At 38.8% G+C, this 18,078-nt stretch overlaps 1 protein-coding gene across 3 annotated transcripts in view; it reads left to right on the top strand.

The window, feature by feature from the left end:
• Window positions 1-17,438, top strand: part of GGNBP2 (gametogenetin binding protein 2) — a 20,592-nt gene extending 3,154 nt beyond the window's left edge. The window contains exons 1-13 of one of the 3 annotated variants that reach the window (XM_026047729.1): window positions 284-397; window positions 4,074-4,154; window positions 6,156-6,409; window positions 7,375-7,473; window positions 9,705-9,818; window positions 11,466-11,669; window positions 12,688-12,862; window positions 14,029-14,223; window positions 14,854-15,004; window positions 15,197-15,322; window positions 15,405-15,553; window positions 15,899-16,144; window positions 16,802-17,438. In XM_026047729.1, coding sequence (XP_025903514.1) covers window positions 305-397; window positions 4,074-4,154; window positions 6,156-6,409; window positions 7,375-7,473; window positions 9,705-9,818; window positions 11,466-11,669; window positions 12,688-12,862; window positions 14,029-14,223; window positions 14,854-15,004; window positions 15,197-15,322; window positions 15,405-15,553; window positions 15,899-16,144; window positions 16,802-17,005 — 2,091 coding nt within the window. In that variant the 5' untranslated portion in view covers window positions 284-304 and the 3' untranslated portion in view covers window positions 17,006-17,438. Of the gene's footprint in view, window positions 1-283; window positions 398-4,073; window positions 4,155-6,155; window positions 6,410-7,374; window positions 7,474-9,704; window positions 9,819-11,465; window positions 11,676-12,687; window positions 12,863-14,028; window positions 14,224-14,853; window positions 15,005-15,196; window positions 15,323-15,404; window positions 15,554-15,898; window positions 16,145-16,801 lie in introns of those variants that run through there. The other 2 variants (XM_026047728.1, XM_026047731.1) reach the window with 2 other exon arrangements.
• Window positions 17,439-18,078: the final 640 nt, after the last annotated feature.

Below are 18,078 nucleotides of genomic sequence, written 5' to 3'. Positions count from 1 at the left end.
CGGCCCCGGCAGCGGCGGGCAGGCGGCGGCCGCCGGACTTTACCCGGCGCGCACGGCCGGGGCCGCCACCTCCTCCTCCTGCTCGGCGGTCCCTCCAGCGCCTCTGCGGCCGCCCGCCCTGCCCGTGAAGCGGCGAGGGGCTCCCGGGACCCGCGGAGGGAGGCGGGGGGGTGGYGGCGGCGGCGTGTCGAATCGGGCGCTGGCGTAAAGCAGGCTCGCTCCGCCGCTGCTGAAAGTGCGGCGCGGAGGCGGCGCCGCTCTTTACGCCGCGGCCGTTGGCAGGAGCGCGCAGGAAGCGGCGGCGATGGCGCGGCTCGTGGCCGTGTGCAGGGACGGCGAGGAGGAGTTCCCCTTCGAGCGGCGGCAGATCCCGCTCTACATCGACGACACCCTCACGGTGAGTGCGGCCCCGCCGCGCTGCTGCTGCTGCACCCGCCCGACGAGGCCTCCGCGCCGCGCGGGCCTCCGGGGCCGGCCCCGCGGGACCGCGGCCTAACCCGCCTTTCCCCTGTAATCTGATTATTTTCCCTCTGCACCGCTAAAAACAGGGTGGGGAGAAAGTTGCTGCTCGTCGCGGTCTGCTTATAATTATTTTCCAAGGCTGATTCAAGCCTAAGCGTGAGGCTAAACCATTTTTTTTTTTTTCAGCTAATAAAGAACGAGGATTTAAAGTCCARCTTCGTGACTAGTTAATCCAATCTCTAAGTGAGCAAGGAAAAACTCACCATGTTCTTAATGGCTTTGTCCAAAAACATGTATTTTAAAGCTGGCACTACCTGCTTCCGTGTTTTTGCCAACAAATCTAGCAGTTTCAGTGTCGTTTGTGAATTGGAAATTATTGGAATTTTGTTTTCTCCAGAACACTGAGCAAGATAAATAAACGTAATTTGCAGGCTCTGTGGTCTCATGTCCTCTCTCTCRCTTGTTTAAAGGGAGGTTCAGAAGTGGCCCAGTGAATTGGGAACAAATGGAGGAGATTTTTCCTCTACCTACCTCAGTGCTTGCAAAAATAATGGGTTGAAAATAATATTATAATTGGGTGTCTTATTTATTTGGGATCCCCTTACTTTCAGTGATATGTCTTGTGACGGTAACTGTTGTGTTATTTAAGTGATATAAAATGTATCCGCTTTAACCTCCTCACCTTTTAAAATGGGAGAATGGCTGACATGCTGTATTTCTCATCAACTTTGTGGCATAATTTCTCCCATTTTTCAGGGGAAAAAACTAGTGTCTTCAGGCAGTTTCTACCTTTTCCCATTCCTGCTGTCCTGCTGTTCAGGCTTGTCTGTCTACGTCTCTCACGTTTTTCCTACGCTTGAAATTCCCTGCTGTGTTTTTGTTTTCATCATCATAAATAAGTGCATGCACGAGATTCCCCTTCACTGGTTTTTATTTGGTTTTTGTGGCCTGCCATCGTGGTTACACGTGTGTGTGTGTGTGTGTGTGTGTGTGAGCTCAGCGCGGTTTCCCCGTGAGCTGTCCAAAGTGAGACCTTGCTCCCCTGCAGCGGCTGCTCAGCTGGGAACCCAGCATTACCTAGGAACGCTGTGAGGTCCTGGTGTCTTGTCTGCTCCTCGAGTATTACTTCCTCTCTTCATTCCCCATATAGTTTTAAGATTTCTTTTTCTCCCTCCACTCCCTAATAAAAATGATTCATTATAGGTTTTYCAACTGGAGTATTTACTGTGCTCTTCTGAGGGATTTTTTTTTGTACTTAAAAGCTTAAGAGARAGCGCAGAAATTTGGCTATAATGGGCATGAGATAGATGACTTCTGCAGACCTAAAATTGTATTTGTGATTATAGTCCAGGAATTTAACTTCCTGCCCCAGGCTTTCTGCAGTTGCACGATGTTATCATTATCATTTTACTTTTTACACCAGAGAAAAGCCATAGTCGTGATTGAAGAAGTTCCTATAGCTGTAAACCACTTTTGTATCCAGCTGGATGAAAGGCATTTATGTAAGTGCAAGTCATCCTCACCATAAAGAAATGTTGTCCTGCATCCGTTTTTTTGTTCTTTTCTGTTAAAAAACACTTGAATTTCTAGGTGATCTGAMAGCTTTTTACTTAGTGAAGCTGTAGAAACAGGTGAATGAACTTAACTCCCTTGTCTTGGAGTCTAAACAAATTCTGTAATTTGCTATTTAAATTCCTAAGAACTATTATAAGCCATGTAGTTGTTTTTGAAACGTAATATTATCTCTTTAGATTTGCTTAAAAATTGTGTTGTTTGTAGTGTTGACCGCTTTTAAGACTCTCAGAAGCTAAACACGTTATGACAATTTGATTTCTGTTATTCATTTGGAAGCCTTAATCTATGCCTTGAATCTAGGAGGAGTGAATCAATGGTGGCAAATTAGTAAATGAATGCTTTATAACGCTTTAGACTTTTAACATTGCTTTGTAGAAACTGCTTAGTTGCAATGCTCCACTAAGTCTGTTCACTCTTACTTTTCTGTTTCTTATCTCTCAACTAGAAATTAAAGGAAGGTTGAATATTTAAACCCCCCCCCCTTTTTTTTTTAAGCAGCCTTTATGATCTCTAGAAGATATTGCATTTGATGTGGTATTATGGGGGATTTTTTCCTCAGTTCAGGGCATGATGGTGGTTCATGTTTAACTGGTTAATAAAATCTCATCAACCCAATGCATGAATTAATTTGGTCTTTGATAATTTCACTCTGTGGTACAAAGCACCTAGGGGTGTGGTCCTGATAGTAGGAGATGAAGGGAGAAAAAGAGTAATTATCTCTTCTCTKCGTTGAAGCCAGTACTGCTCTTGCTTGCACGTAGCTCATCCCCTCAGGAACATCACATTTACAGTGTAGGAAACCTGTAATTCTGTAGCAAAAACTAGTGCTGCTGGTAAGTGTGTGGGGGCCAGAGGCATGGAAAGAGAAGTCGGAGAGAGGAATATGGGAGAGGTCAGAATTAGCACCGWCTGCAGCGCTGTTCTGCACAGACACCGGAAAGCTGCACTACTGTTGCAGTTCTTGCACGTGGTGGATCATAAACTGCCTTGCTCTCTGGCCTTARAGAATAGATGTTTATTTTGGAGCAACATCAAGTGCCTGCAAAACTAAATATATCAGGTCTCTGGAGATAATGTCAGCAATTGTGAAGACAGCAGGGAGTTCTTTCTTTACCAGTCAATTAAAGGAAGGTGGAGGCAAGTGAAGAATTCATCACACAATTTCATTTTGTAGTTGACTGCTATTAGAGTAGGTCTAATTTCAACGTTACTTGATCTTTCAGATTTTAAACTGTTGTTTAACATGTTAAAATGTTTTGTATTTTTCAGTTTAGACAAATAAGTCATTTATACTTCATTCCACCTAATTGGTTTATTTCTTTTTTTTCTGTGTGTGTTATGTTAGATTTTGGACTGCAAAATTAATTTACTTTTTTTTTCACCCTGAAAAAAATGCCTTTTTTTGCCTGGTAAAGGAAAAGAAATATTATTAATTACTCTACTAGGAATCACATTGTCTGTAGGCTTAACGTTTTAGTTTGAGCCACTTGAGAATTGCAGCTGCAGTCATACAAAACAAAGTATACCTTGGAGTATCTTGAATTAATACGGTTTTAAATTAGCGCTTTGAATGATTAGGCTGAAAGTCRTTAAAGTGTAGTGATTGTTTCTTCATAGCTCTACATATTTAGGTAGGCTTTTGGATCAATCTGGATTTCAGTGTGTTGAAATACAGTAATTTATTTTTAATTATTTTAATTGAGACATGGTTTCAAGTGATGTAAATAGTGTAATACTGATGTTCCATATAGTAACTTTTGCTCCATCATAAAATAGCTTTTTAAGGGTTGTAGTTTATAGACTGCCTCTGCCTTATATTAGTGAAGCATTTAGTTAAATTGGTAAAACATTCACTATCTTAACAGCTATTTTTATCCTTCTCCAAGCTTTCAATATTGAGATGTGAAAAGAATGAGGATATAACATCCTTTCTGTCATCTTCTCCACTCCCAGTGCTCCTTCCAGAAAGTAAAATAAACTAACCGCTCTGTGTTTGACTCTCTGAAAGCTTATTTTTTTTCCTCTTTCTCACATAGATGGTGATGGAATTTCCTGATAATGTGCTAAACCTTGATGGACATCAGAATAACGGTGYGCAATTGAAGCAGTTTATTCAGGTAAATCCATCAGTCTTTTTTRAAAAAAGTTTGTGTATCAGATTTTACTTTCCTTAGGTTTATGCGCTTAATTTTCCAGGAGGCTGTCACTATACGTAGTAACAAATTTCTTGAGATATGTTATCACCTATATACAATTAAATATTGGTATCAAAGTGCATTGGGTGCATTCATTTTCTGTGCGTCACAGCTTTTGTATATTGCTGTCTCTACAGGAAGAGATTGCTGAACCTTTAATTGGAATTAGAAACTCATTAAAAAGTGCATCTTCAGGTCACTGCTAGTTTATACTTAATGGAAACTCCAGTTTCTAAATATATTTTAGTTTGTTTCAAAATGCTTTTGAATTGCTTACTGAAGTGTGTGTTGCTTAAAGATCAAATTCTTACGATTTGTACTGAGATAGAAGTAATGGGCTAGTTTATAAATAGTTTTTAGCTCAATAGTGAAAGACAGTTTTGTGGTCCTGTGTAACTTTAATAATGGAAACTTTTCTGCTAACACTAACAAATACCTCTAACACTGTTAAAATTGTTGCAAATAAAAAAAAGTGCTCCTTCGTGTCTGAAAGAACTGGCAGCTTGTACTTCAGTGTGATCTTGACTGCAGCAGTTCAGGCATATGCTACCCATAAAGCATAGCTGTGTTGTGAGAATAGCTTGTTTTTACTGCTGCTGTCACTAGTATTGTTAATTACTGAAAAGGGAAGGATTGCTGAAGAGTAAATACCACTTGACAAATTATTTAATGTGCCCTTTTTTTAGGAGTACAAACTTTAAATGTCATCTAATAATAGTTTTACCTGTTATAATACGAGTTGAAATAAGATGAAGTGGAGATATTTTTCAGTTTGTGCCTTTATACTTTCCATAGGATTATTTATTTTTGCTGTATTGTGTGGTGTTTTCTTCTTTCTCTCTCCAGTAATTGTAATAAGTSCTTCCTACATTAGGAGTGTTTGATGGGTATTGTATAACAATAACACAGAAAATACAATTGTGGCAAAATGTTCCCTGTGTAGATACAATTGTGTTGGCAAAGCTGTATTTTGTATAACCAGGGAAAAATCATGCTCACAGTTAATACACTGACAACGCTGCTTTTATGGATGGAGCTGGAAAGTGCTGATAGTGCTGATATTGAGTGTGGGTGTGTTGTTCAGTGTGTGGAGGAGGGACTCTCTCCTTGGTGCAGTTCTGCTACTGGAAATTCAGTGTTGTTGAGGTCCAAGTCTGTAATTCAGCAGTTACAAGAAGAAATAGAAATTATGTGCTTATCTATATGTGGATGTGTTTGGCAGAGGAAGCAGCAGAGGYTCTTAAAGGTGTCTATTGGTGTAAGAAATATTAGATGATGTTCTCTTTAATGTTTCATTATTAGCATGCATTGGATGTTCCTCATTAAAACACTTAATACTGAATAGTAATTCATTTGTTTGATCGGTGATGTGAAATGACCTGTAGTCTTCCACAAAAAGTATTGCTAAACATGTCTTCATCCAAATAGGTTCATTTTTAAAAAGATTTCCATATGTGCAAATTATTAGCTAGTGCTTAAGAGTTTAGAAAATTCCTACGTATGTGCCCGTTGTAAAAATGAGTTGCACAGAGAGTAAAAACTTTTGGAGTTTTATGTGAGAGCTCAGGGGGAGCAGTGGGCTCTTTGATGCTAAAGATGGGACAAATGTGCTGTTCCTCTGGGAAAAAAAAGTATCTGATGCTTTGAGTGGTATGAGGAGAGAACAAGAGGAGAAAAAAATAGTTGAGAACAGACCCTAAGATTTGAAGGAGAATTACTTCTGTCATATTATTTTGCATGCTTTTGTTTATACCTGAAGTATTGTAGGTGATATGTGGTAAGAGATTGACCTGCATCTCTGAGCACTGTACAGAGTTTCCATTTAAAGTATATTTTAAAAAGGGAATGCAGTTAAARGCAGAGAAATCTTTGAACAGTTCAAGATCTCCAAAATAATTATTTTATTTCTTGCTCTCTTTTTAGCGTCATAGTATGCTTAAACAACAGGATCTAAATATTGCCATGATGGTGACATCACGTGAAGTTTTGAGTGCGCTTTCACAGTTGGTCCCGTGTGTTGGCTGTCGTCGTAGCGTGGAACGTCTGTTTTCTCAACTTGTTGAGTCTGGAAATCCAGCACTTGAGCCCCTAACAGTAGGGCCAAAGGGGGTTCTTTCTGTAACTCGAAGCTGTATGACTGATGCAAAGAAGCTTTATACACTATTTTATGTGCACGGGTAAGTTAAACCCACAACTATCTTAAAACCCTTCACATCACTCTTATCATCTGGGGAAAGGAAGAAGCAGCTTCTGCATACGTTGTTCTTCGTTAGCTTCCATGTTAGAGATACTGAATCATTGCAGGTTTTCGTCTGATAGCTCATGCCTGTCTTATACAGTCAGGTTAATCTAGTTGTTGGTCTGCCTAACCTGGAGAAAAAATAACCAAACCCAAAGGACTTCATCTTTTGTATTATCAGTTGCAGTGCTCTGATGGCAGCTGAAAGATGACGGTATTAAAATGCTTAGCCATTAGTCTCCAAATAGGTGCAGTGAGTTTTCCATGATCTCTGGAAAAAAAGGCTTCTTCACCCCTCTACTCTGAGTAGACAATGTACATAGTAGAACATGTACGTGTAGAACAGTAGAACAGTAACACTGGGGAAGGGAAACCCTCTGCGTTTGGCTAGCACAATATGTAGCCTCAGTGCCATTTGTTTTTCGGCTGTCAACAGAGCAGACAGCGACTGCTCACCACAGGGTGCTTGTGCCTTCCAGCTGGCTTCAGCTCCTGCTGCTTCGTGCTCCACTTAGCAGGCCAGTGCGAAGAGGTTAGTGCAGAGCTGGGGAGAGAGATTTGGAAGCCAAGACAGGTATAACTTGGAACAGATAATTTGCACTTAGTACTTCACTAGTTGTCATTGTTCCAGTTTTATTATTTATGAAGTAAAATCATGTAGTAGCTATTTTAGGTTGTAGAGTATATAAGGGTGGAAACAATCTTAATTTTACTTTCCTGGACTGCTACAAGTTTGTGGCTCATAATGAGTAAACAGTAAAAGTAATTGAGGATGTGGAGAGAATATTTAGATTTAGTGTTCATTAGAGTACTCTGACACATGAGCTGAATTGTTGCCTTTAAATTTTGTGGATTATTATATTTTCATGCTATTAAAGTTACACTTTTGGCATTTTTCTGTAGGTCCAAACTGAATGATATGATAGATGCAATTCCCAAAAGCAAGAAGAACAAGAGGTGTCAGTTACACTCCCTGGACACGCACAAACCAAAACCTTTGGGGTAAGCTTAATGTGCAGAATCCAATCTAAAATATGGAACTACTRTTTAAGGAATGGAACTACGGATACTTGTTACTTCTTAAGCACAGAGATCAGTTCTTACACGTGAGGTTTGCTTGCCAGAGTAGAAGTGTCCAAACCATTTGTGCTGTGGTAGATTTCAAAAGTTTTGTGAGGGAGAAGAACAGGAATGCCCAGGAATTTTGGGCAGCATTAATGCCTGGCGTGCATCTTGTTCRTTGTCTTAATGAGGTGATGACCAGTGAATTGAACCACTATGGTWAGTTGTTGCATATTGACATTTTTCTAGTCGCTTGTGTTCTGTTTCTGGTTAAGCATGCAGGCTGTCAAAGATTGTTTGGGGTTTACAGTTTCAGGGCCTGTAATTTTCTGTGTGGACTTTAGTCTCTTTGGGTTTAGACTGATTCCCCTGAGATGTTAGGCATGTGGAATTTGACACTTCATTTTACTTGCACTCCTTGAGAATAGTAGTAGATAGTGATTATCTCCTATTTACAGATGTTTCATATAATTGGTTTAAAGCTTATATTTAATAAAATAATMTATAGATTTATATACAAGAAGAAGAAAGAAAAAGTAATTTTGAAGCTTTATGAAAGTGTTAAACCTCTTCATTTTGCTTATGGTAATCTTAATTATTTCTATTTTAAAATGTGTATGCTGGAATCTATGTACCATTTTGGCCAAACAAAATAAATGCGAAACTGAAAGAATAGATCATGTTGCTTTTATTTGCTCACTTTATGCTAGACTAAATCACTGTAGTATTTTGRACAGTGACAGGCTAATAGTAATGTGTGGAAGAACAATATTTTAATGTATTAAAAGTAAAGCTTTGGGCTTTATGTGGTCACATGATGTGTGGACCGTCAGTGTAGTTTACTTAGGAAGTGTGGCTTGCATTCCGCTTGCTCAGTCAATATTCATTTATTATGCTGCTGAAGTGATCACGGTGTATCAGTACTGATATTTCTCCAAGTAAAATCTGCTGCCTGGAGTGGAAGCAAATGTGCTAACAGCCTAGRCAGGGAGATGTCATAGGGGATGATATTACAAAATAAGTTTATCCATTTGAAGCTTCTGCTCATCTTCATTGCGAAAAAATGTCTTTGGGCAAATTGTGCCTTTGTTAGTCCGTTTGTTAAAAAAACAACCAAAAAGAGAAGCTCTGAGTTGTAATTGTGCATTTAATTATGTAAGTTCTCTAATTACAAATACAAGCTAATGCCACCTGAGAGTTGCTTGACATTCTCTGTCACTGTTCTGTTTCGTTTGGGGRTAAGGAGCTTTTAACTTCTCAGAAACAAACATGCAAATACAAATCTGGCAATTTACAGAGATAATAGTATAAATAYGTACTCTTAAAAGTACTAATTATTAAATAGGAGTGTTTTTTTCCTACTCTATTTTACCTATGCATGAGCTTAAGCAGAAATGACTTTTCAGATAAAATGTCAACAACAATGTCAATGTAAACATGACTTACTCTTAATGCAGCAAAATATAAGCTTTTTAAATAGCATTTCTGATGTATACAAGTTCAAGTACAGTAAATGTATGTAGCTTTAGGGTAAAGCTCTTAACAAGTTTTGGAYGATAAGTGTAGGTTTTTAAATGATTTCTCTGTGGTGACAGAGATGTGGAAGTATGACTTTCTTAAATTGYCATTTGAAATGCAATTTTCCAAAAATGTTAAAGCTCATATGCATTTATGCTTCAGGTTATAATATGGAGGAGAGGGGGGGGAAAAAAAAAAAGCTATGTTTTAAAATCATTATGATTCTGGGTCTGTGAGCGTGGACAAAAAAACTTGTATCTCGGCTGTCCTTAGCTTTTCTGGAAGTCCAGGCTTAGCCAATACACTATTCAGAGTAAATTAAGGAGTACTGAAGTGTTTTAGTAGCATTTTTTTAGGAAAAATAACGAGCTTGTAGTAGACTTGGTAACCTATAGTATAGGTTTAAAACTTCTTTTTAATACTGTGCTACAGTGAAGGGAGCAGTAGCACACTCAGTACAGAGAAATTAAATGCAGATAAGAAAACTAGTGAAGACAGCAGGAAGGASAGCAAGTGTAGGATCACTTTCCACTATGGACCTTTCCAGGGAGCAGTCAGGTAAACTAAAGATGCTTTATTTTGCTTCTTTTACCCTCCTCCTAAAAGAATAATGTCCACTATTTGTTCCTTACGATTTATTGTATTTTTTGCAGGGGCTGTTGGATGGATGTGTGGGAACTCATGTCCCAGGAATGCAGGGATGAAGTAGTTTTAATTGATTCTAGTTGTCTTTTAGAAACATTAGAAACATATCTACGAAAACACAGGTACAGTAAGAGAATCCAGAGGCCTTCATGTTGGGTAATACGTGCTGCGTGTTCTTGAGAATCAATATGTGTAAATTTCATGCTTTTTTTTTTTTTTGTTAGGATTAAATTATAAAATTGTTGTTGATGGTTGAGTATGTTTTATGTATTTTTCATCATATTTTAATAGGAATACAGGAGTCTTGCAACTTGTGTGTGTGAGAGGGAATCTTGGGTTCCTTTCAGTGCAAAATTAGTATTCAGTTTGTATATTCTTAGTAAAACAATGTTCAAGTTGATGTTTTCTACACACAGAACTCCTTTTTTTTTTGTGATGGTAATTGAGCTGTTTCTTCTAAAAGAAGTAGCCCATTCTATTGGAACAGTTTTCTAGGTTTTTAGGGAATATATGCAAATTCAGAATAATGTGAGGTTAACTGATGGAAGCAGGAGGAGGTTTTTAGGCTTGGTGTTGCTTATAAATGACTTTTAAAACAGGTGTTAAGTGCAAGTGCTGTTACTTCTCTCTTGCAGGAAAAAAATAGGCCACTAAATTACTGTTGCATGTGTATGGCAGTTATCATACTGCTGAAAAAGTTTTAATTTCCAGTAGTCTCAAGGTTTTGATATAGGCTGTGGGGGCGCAGATGGGTGTGTGGGTGGTGGTGGAAATAACACTTTGGAAACAAAGTGTGGAAACTTTTAATCTTCTGTGACATTAAACATTTTGTTGGCAGAATTCCTGACGCTAACCTGCAGTAATCCTGCTGTTTTATTTCCTTCCAGCACATAAATTAGCCTGTTGTCTTATGTCTATCAGACATCAAAATATATTTCACTTTATATTGTCATGTGACTGGACAAAATAGGGAAGGAAAAAGCCCTCTCCAGAGATGACACGAAGAGCAAGCTTTTCAAGCTGAAAGTTAAATGTGAGCAGCTTGTCTGCCTCGCATTTTTAGAGTAATATAGCTAGCAACTTTGTGGCTTCTTGAAGATGGCTACTATTTTAAAAGAGAATGAGCTTAGTCTGGTTTTATTTTAATTATAATTGACTTCATAACTAATAAAAGAGTAGTATAGCTATTTGAGCTATCACATGTTTAAGCTGAATACATTGTGTTATGAGTAAACTTCATTTGGCTGCCTGTGTAGTAACCTAATAATGCAAAATATATTTAAAAGAGATTTGTAGTAGTTGAAACAGGAATCTTGCACAGCAGGCAACAAAGAGAACTTTTTTTCTCATTGTTTGTCACTCGAGTATATTTAATTGCTGTAAAGTAACCTGGAGTGTGCTACTTGAGGAATATTGTGCCGGCTTGTACTAAAATGGATTTCACTGCCAAATTCCTGATTTTTGAACAAATATGGAATTATATACCCTTCCATAAATTTCTTCATATTAACCATTATCTGATTTATGCCTTGGAATGTGAAAATTCATATAAAGACTTACAATATATCATAGGTTGTCTATATAATAAACTTACATGGCTTACTCCCAGTGTTACTATTTTACCTTTTGAAGTAACATAAACATCRGTAAACTTAGTTTAAATACAGCATGTACTATTGCGTAGCTCAGTATGTTGTAACTTAGATTAGGCTGCTCTAAATTTCTGCTTGAAAAAGAATTCAGTTGTGTTATGTTCTGTTTTGATACAGGTTTTGCACTGACTGCAAAAATAAAGTACTTCGGGCCTACAATATTCTTATTGGTGAGCTAGACTGCAGCAAAGAAAAGGGCTACTGCGCTGCACTTTACGAGGGCCTGCGCTGCTGTCCCCACGAGCGTCACATACACGTCTGCTGCGAGACAGATTTCATTGCACACCTGCTGGGTCGAGCTGAACCAGAGTTCGCAGGAGGGTATGAGTATGTAATTTGCTAGAGTGGGCTATCTAGCGCTTTGCTTCTTTATTTTATTGTTGAATGTATTTTGCAAAAGTGATTTTTTGCCTCTGCTGTGTGCTAAACTTCTGAATGTAAATATTTATATTGAAGTATATTTGCAAGGTAGTGCTTCAAAATAGTGAAGACTTTATATATGCTTTTAACTTTAAAGTATATTTAGCTCTAATGCTGAGACTGAAAGTTATTGCTAAATGTTTTCTAGTTCATTTGTTCAGTCATTAGAGCTACCCGCTTTTCACTGAAGTGTTCAAAATACGTGAAATAGAAAGAGAGCCTTGGGTGAAAGTTGTACTGAATGCCAAGTGTTCAACATAATTTTGTAGCCATTCGTTTATTGTATTGGTTTCTGAACTTATTTTAGCATCTTAAAATTCTTTAATGAAAAATACCATTCTGAGCTTAATTTACAACTAGGTCACAGTTGCGTGACTAGGAGGGAAAAACATTTTGTAGTTATTTTCCTTAACAGATGGTAGATACAGATTAGTACTGAAACACTTTGTTGCAAGGTGAGTATGTATGAACTTACATGCGCGTTGATGAACTTTAACTGACACTGACACAGTGTCCAGGAAGCTGAAATATTTGCTATAAAATAAATATTCTAGGAATTRAATGGCTGCTTCTCTTGGACATTAAAACTCTGCAGATACCCTCTCCTAACAGTAAGCAGAGGCTGGTAGTGTAATGCCCTTGGAAGTCGCAGGGTGGAAGGAGTAGCACAGCTTTACAGGGCGTTGCACAGATGAATATGTCAGGAAAGTAGTGGTTTCCTAATTATTATTTATTTTGACCTGGTCTTTTCTATTTTACATCTGCATGCAGCACAGTAGCAGTTGATTTAAAAAAGCTGTTCATGCAAACACATCTTCAGTTGTACATTTAAGAAATACTTCATTAAACTGCTTTGCTCTTTTGGTAGACTTCCAGCTATTTTAACAGYATCCATGCTTTGGATTGACTTTTTCTTTAGACGAAGAGAAAGACATGCCAAGACAATAGACATAGCCCAAGAAGAAGTTTTGACCTGCCTGGGCATTCATCTTTATGAAAGATTGCACCGAATCTGGCAAAAGTTGCGAGCTGAGGAACAAACRTGGCAGATGCTTTTCTACCTGGGCGTCGATGCTTTACGCAAAAGCTTTGAGGTAGCAAATCTAACGTGCACCTGTAGTACTGTAATAACTGTGTGCATTTACACTAAATTCTTTTTCTGCTTTCTGCTAACATTGGGAGGGAAGGAGCTTTCCAGGTCTTGCGTTTTATCCCTTGTTAACTGTAGGCAGCAGCTGTATAATAGCAATATATATTAAAGCAGAGTTGCGATCTGCAGTGAAGTGTCCTGAAACRCTGGAGATGGGCACTCATTTGCTTTTGCTCCTAACACACACTACGGTGTGCAGGATTTTCTCTGTTTTTCATTTACAGTGAGGTTACTGCTACTTCTAGCTCTTGAAGCAGCTCTGGCTACAGCAGGTTTAAGCAGTTCAACAGTTTGAGTAATTAGTAAAAATGGGGGATGTGCTTTTGAATTAGCTACGACTGCTAAATCTGACATTCGGAGTGCTCCGTGGCTAACTTCAGAGACTTCCTGTAACTCTCTGCTCTGGAACTTTATACAGAACTCTGATGAATTTATTTAATACATTCCCTAGGTATATTTTACACAAATATCAGTAGATGTGTCTTCACCTTTTTTGCTTGTTATATTCATAATTGGGGAATTGGGGAAATTCATTACTTCTATAGTAACAGAAAAAGAGAAATTGTGTTGGACTAGACGTACTGTGGCACGTAATTGCCTTTGTGGTGGTGTGTTTTTCAGACATATCTGTACCTGTTTTGAGCATATTGCTGTTCATTAATATGAATTTAGGTGCATACTGTATTTCTGCCTTACCTACACCTTAAAAATTTGAGTGCTTAAAAATCAGTTAAGTGATCTGACTTTTTTCAGTGGTTGTCCTAGTCGGAAAGTTGCRGAAGATTTGTGTTTCTCCCCTGTGTTGTGTTACATAATTAAAGCGTCTATCGTGTAAATACAGATCCACAAAAGTGCATTACTTTTGACTAAAAGTTGTGAATGTGGGCCCTAAGTTAAATAAATGTTCCTATGTACATTTAGACTGCTGAAAGAGAGTGTGTAATGACTAAATGTGAATGGACAGTTTTTCTTCTGGTACCGATAGTTGTGTTGCTGTGACTTTAACATAAAAAGTAGTTGTTAGTTATTTTCCTTCTCCTTTTTCTTTATAAATGTAAAAGCTTGAGTTATGATTAAAATCTATAAATAGATCTAAAATCTTGTAAACAGATGGCTGTGGAAAAAGTGCAGGGTATTAGTCGATTGGAACAGCTCTGCGAAGAGTTTTCAGAAGAAGAAAGGGTACGAGAGCTTAAACAAGAGAAGAAGCGCCAAAAACGAAAGAACAGGCGGAAAAATAAGTGTGTGTGTGAGGTCCCTGCTCCTTTGCAGACAACAGAAGAGAAGGAAATAAATCAAGCCAAGGTAAACATTGATAACTCTTAGTGTCTGCTAACAGGTGCTAGATAACTAGACTTTTAATGTGGTGCTTTGTTTCTCGTCTCTGTACTGAATTTTAGAATGCTYAAGAGGCTTTTACTGTATTTTGTTTCTGGGAACTGGTTTTGGTAACTACTGGAATCTGCTTTTTCAGATTAGTGAAGTCTTTTTGTAAACATTTGGCTGGAACTCTTTGGTTTCTTTTAAGTCATAAATTTAATCTTAAATCTATGTGATTAAGTATGCTAGAATGTCTTTTGGATTTTCATTTCTTAAAGTTCACTCTAATATGCCAATTCAAATGCTAATCAAAGACAACTACTGTTAATTTTTTTTAGAGAAGCTTTTTTTGTGTGTGTTTGGTTAAACAGGTTGATGAATAAATTTAGTTATCATTCTACATCTTGGCCAAACTAAAATTCTGCTAACTGCAGATCATATTATTGTGTTTTCGGAAAGTAGAGAATTGGAATTGTCTTTTACTTCTGAAGAATCATAAGAAAGTGTCTATTATCAGTCACTGTTGGCTGTTGTTATTCGCGGAAAGGTTATTCTTTTGAAAGGTGCTGGCTGAGCTACTTTCAATACCAGCATTTTTTGTTTGTTTGTTTTAAGGAAAGTTCAGATTTCATCGAAAATAGTTGCAACGCCTGCGGTAGCGCAGAAGAGGCTAACAATTGTGTAGAAGTAATTGTTACTAATGAAAGCACTTCTTGCACCTGTCCTAGTAGTGGTACCCTATTAGGCTCACCTAAAATAAAGAAAGGTATGTCAAATTTCATAATTTCACATTTTAAAACTCATTCATCTGGTAGTGGTGTTCAGATAATCTTCTAAAAAAGTTAGAGGTCTAAAATGTTTATTTTCTTACATTTAAAGAAACACCTGTTGGCAGAGGTATTAATAAAGAATGTGTAAAAGCTGCTAGAGATGACGGTAATTTTTCACTTCATCTCAGGTTTGTCTCCACATTGTAATGGTAGTGACTGTGGCTATTCATCTAGCATGGAGGGCAGTGAAACAGGATCTCGAGAGGGATCAGATGTGGCCTGCACGGAAGGCATTTGTAACCATGATGAAAATGGTAGGTTTGGCAAGAGTTTAATATTGTTTTAGTGTACAAAACAAAAAGTGTATCTGAGAATGCATTTCCCTGTCTCTTACAGGAGATGATTCATGTGTCCATCGCTGTGATGACAAAGAGGAGGATGGAGATAGCTGTGTGGAGTGTTGGGCTAATTCAGAAGAGAACACAAAAGGCAAAAACAAAAAGAAGAAAAAGAAAAGTAAAACTTTGAAGTGTGAAAATGAACATGTAAGGATCTTAGCTTACATCACAATACTTTTTAGTTGCATGCATTGTAAAATTGCTAACCATATCTCCAATTTGGATGGTGACTAATTTAGCAAATGATATGTCATAGAAGATCTATGTTGTCTCCATGCAAACTTTTGTAATGGAAGTCCTTCCTAGAATAAATTTTTGTGAATTAACGTGCTGCTCTCCTCCCACGCCTCTTGTGAATTAAGCAAAGTCTTCATTGACAAAATATTTTTGCACTCTTTTGCTTTTTTTTCCCCCCTCTCACCTCCTTCTGAAACTTGAATTCTTTCATTTTTAATCTGGCTGGTAGTTGACTACAGATGTTTTCACTTTTAGATGCAGAAACTTGGAAGCTGTATTGCAGATCCAGGTAACAGAGAGACCTCAGGAAATATGCACACAGAGTTTCATCGTGATAAGACCAAAGACACACATGCTGAAAGCTGCTGTAGCTCAGAAAAAAGCGGGCAGCAGTTGCCTTGGTTTGAGCATATGAAAAATGTGTCACAGTTTGCTGAACCCACAGAAACGTCACTTGTTCCTGATACTGGAAAAGGTGCCAAGAGCTTAGTGGAACTCCTTGTAAGTAACCACTTACTCCGGCTTTTAAATTGTAGCTTGGAATCATTGGGGTGGAGGTTTTTAACTCAAATGTCAATGAAGAACTCTTGCAGCAAGTAACATATCTGAGCCAGAGGCTCATAGCCTGCTCTCCTGGCATTTAGTTTGTTTGCTTTTACAYTTTCTCTGTAAAGTAAGTAATTCTGTTGCTTTGCAAGGAAGGAGGAATTGCTTATTGCTGCAACTTAGTTGTATTATCAGTATTCGTTATTGACAGTTGTATTATGTCTTGAAATGTTGCATTATTGTTGCCTTCCTGTCTCAAATCCCAGCACAGATTCCATAGACAATTTTCTTCCGTTCCTTCCCCTTCTCCTTGCTTTTACGTACTGCATGTGAACATCCAGTACAAGCTCTCCTCTCCCAGTGGAAACTAGCTAAGACCGAAGGTAATTTTGCTAGAGGTCGTGACTCCAGGCTGCCTCTTATTCAAGAAGTAGCAGAGCGCTGTGATTCAAGTGACTGGATTAACAAGTTAAGACTTCTTGTGGTGGTGTGATATGAAGATTACGTCTTCTGAACAACTACGGACACCATGTGAAAATGAAGGACAGGTGTATGGTATAGGTGTATGGTATAGGAGGGCTCGAGTTCTTACGTCCTTGTTTTCATTTGTAGGATGAATCTGAATGCACTTCTGATGAGGAGATCTTTATCTCACAAGATGAAATACAGTCCTTTATGGCAAACAACAAGTCTTTTTACAGCAATAGAGAACAATACCGACAGCATCTGAAGGAGAAATTTAATAAATACTGCCGCTTAAATGATCACAAGAGGCCCATTTGTAACGGTTGGTTGACAACGGCTGGAGCAAACTAAATACAATAAAATAGCTCTGTCTTTCATTGAAATTCTCAAGATGACTACTGCGCCTTCTCTTTCTAAAACTTAATTTAGTGACTTATGGCAAAATTTTATCTTAAATTAATGTGATTTTTTTTTCTTGTTTTTCTTTGGGGGGAGGCTGGTGGAGGTGACTTCATTAATTTTGTTCTTTCTCCAGGCTTGTATCTTTAGTTGAGTAGCTGTGCAAGCCTCTCTTATAATTTAAACCATCTCTTTTCATTAAATGTTTCTCTTACTGTGAGACTTACAAGAAGCAAACTAGTGGCAAAGTAATGTTGTACCTATAATTCTGTACAGAATGACAATGAGCTGAATATAAGATTTTACAAAGTAGACATCCATTGGCAAAATGTTTTGGATGTAATATGTTAAAGCGCAATGTGCAAAATTTAAATAAAGAATATTTATTAATATGCATAGTAAAAGTTGGCGTACAGTTTCTGCTTTAACCACTCACTTCCAGCAGTTTGAATTCTTGCTCTTTGATGCAGAGGGAGAGCTCCCCTTTCAGTCTGTGTAGCTTCAGGGAGGTAGTTGTGATCTGAGCGAATATTCCTGGGACGAGTGTTGATGCCAGTTAGCTAAGATAGTGCTGCACTTATTAGCCATATCCTTCTGCCTGCAGCAACACAGAAGCAGAAGTAGTCTAGGAAGAGGGGAGAAAAGAGAGATAGAGAGAGAAAAAAAAAAAAAAAGATGATTTTTCAATACTTTTTGCAGAGACCCGGCACCCTCAACGCGTACCAGSTGCAGGGGGCGTGGCTGTAACAGGAGGCGTGGCCGTGGAGGGGGCGTGGTTGCGACAAAGGGGCGTGGTCATCTACATTTGGAGGCGTGGTTGTGGTAGGGGGCGCGGCCCCCTTGCGGGGGCGTGACCGGCCCCGCGGAGGGGGCGTGGCCATCTTCACGGAGGGGGCGTGTCCCGCGGCGCTCGTGGGCGTGTCCGGGGCCGGGCGGCGCATTGTGCGCGGCGGCGGCGGCGGGGCCGGGCCGGGCCGCGGCCATGGAGCGCTGGTCCGGGCGCGTGGCGCTCGTCACGGGCGCCT

The sequence above is a fragment of the Nothoprocta perdicaria genome, unplaced genomic scaffold (assembly GCF_003342845.1).
Source record: "Nothoprocta perdicaria isolate Ctin4 unplaced genomic scaffold, notPer1 scaffold_50, whole genome shotgun sequence".
In the NCBI taxonomy this organism is placed as follows: domain Eukaryota; kingdom Metazoa; phylum Chordata; class Aves; order Tinamiformes; family Tinamidae; genus Nothoprocta; species Nothoprocta perdicaria.
Note: the sequence above shows the minus strand (reverse complement) of the source record. Positions and strands in the feature narration are given on the sequence as shown.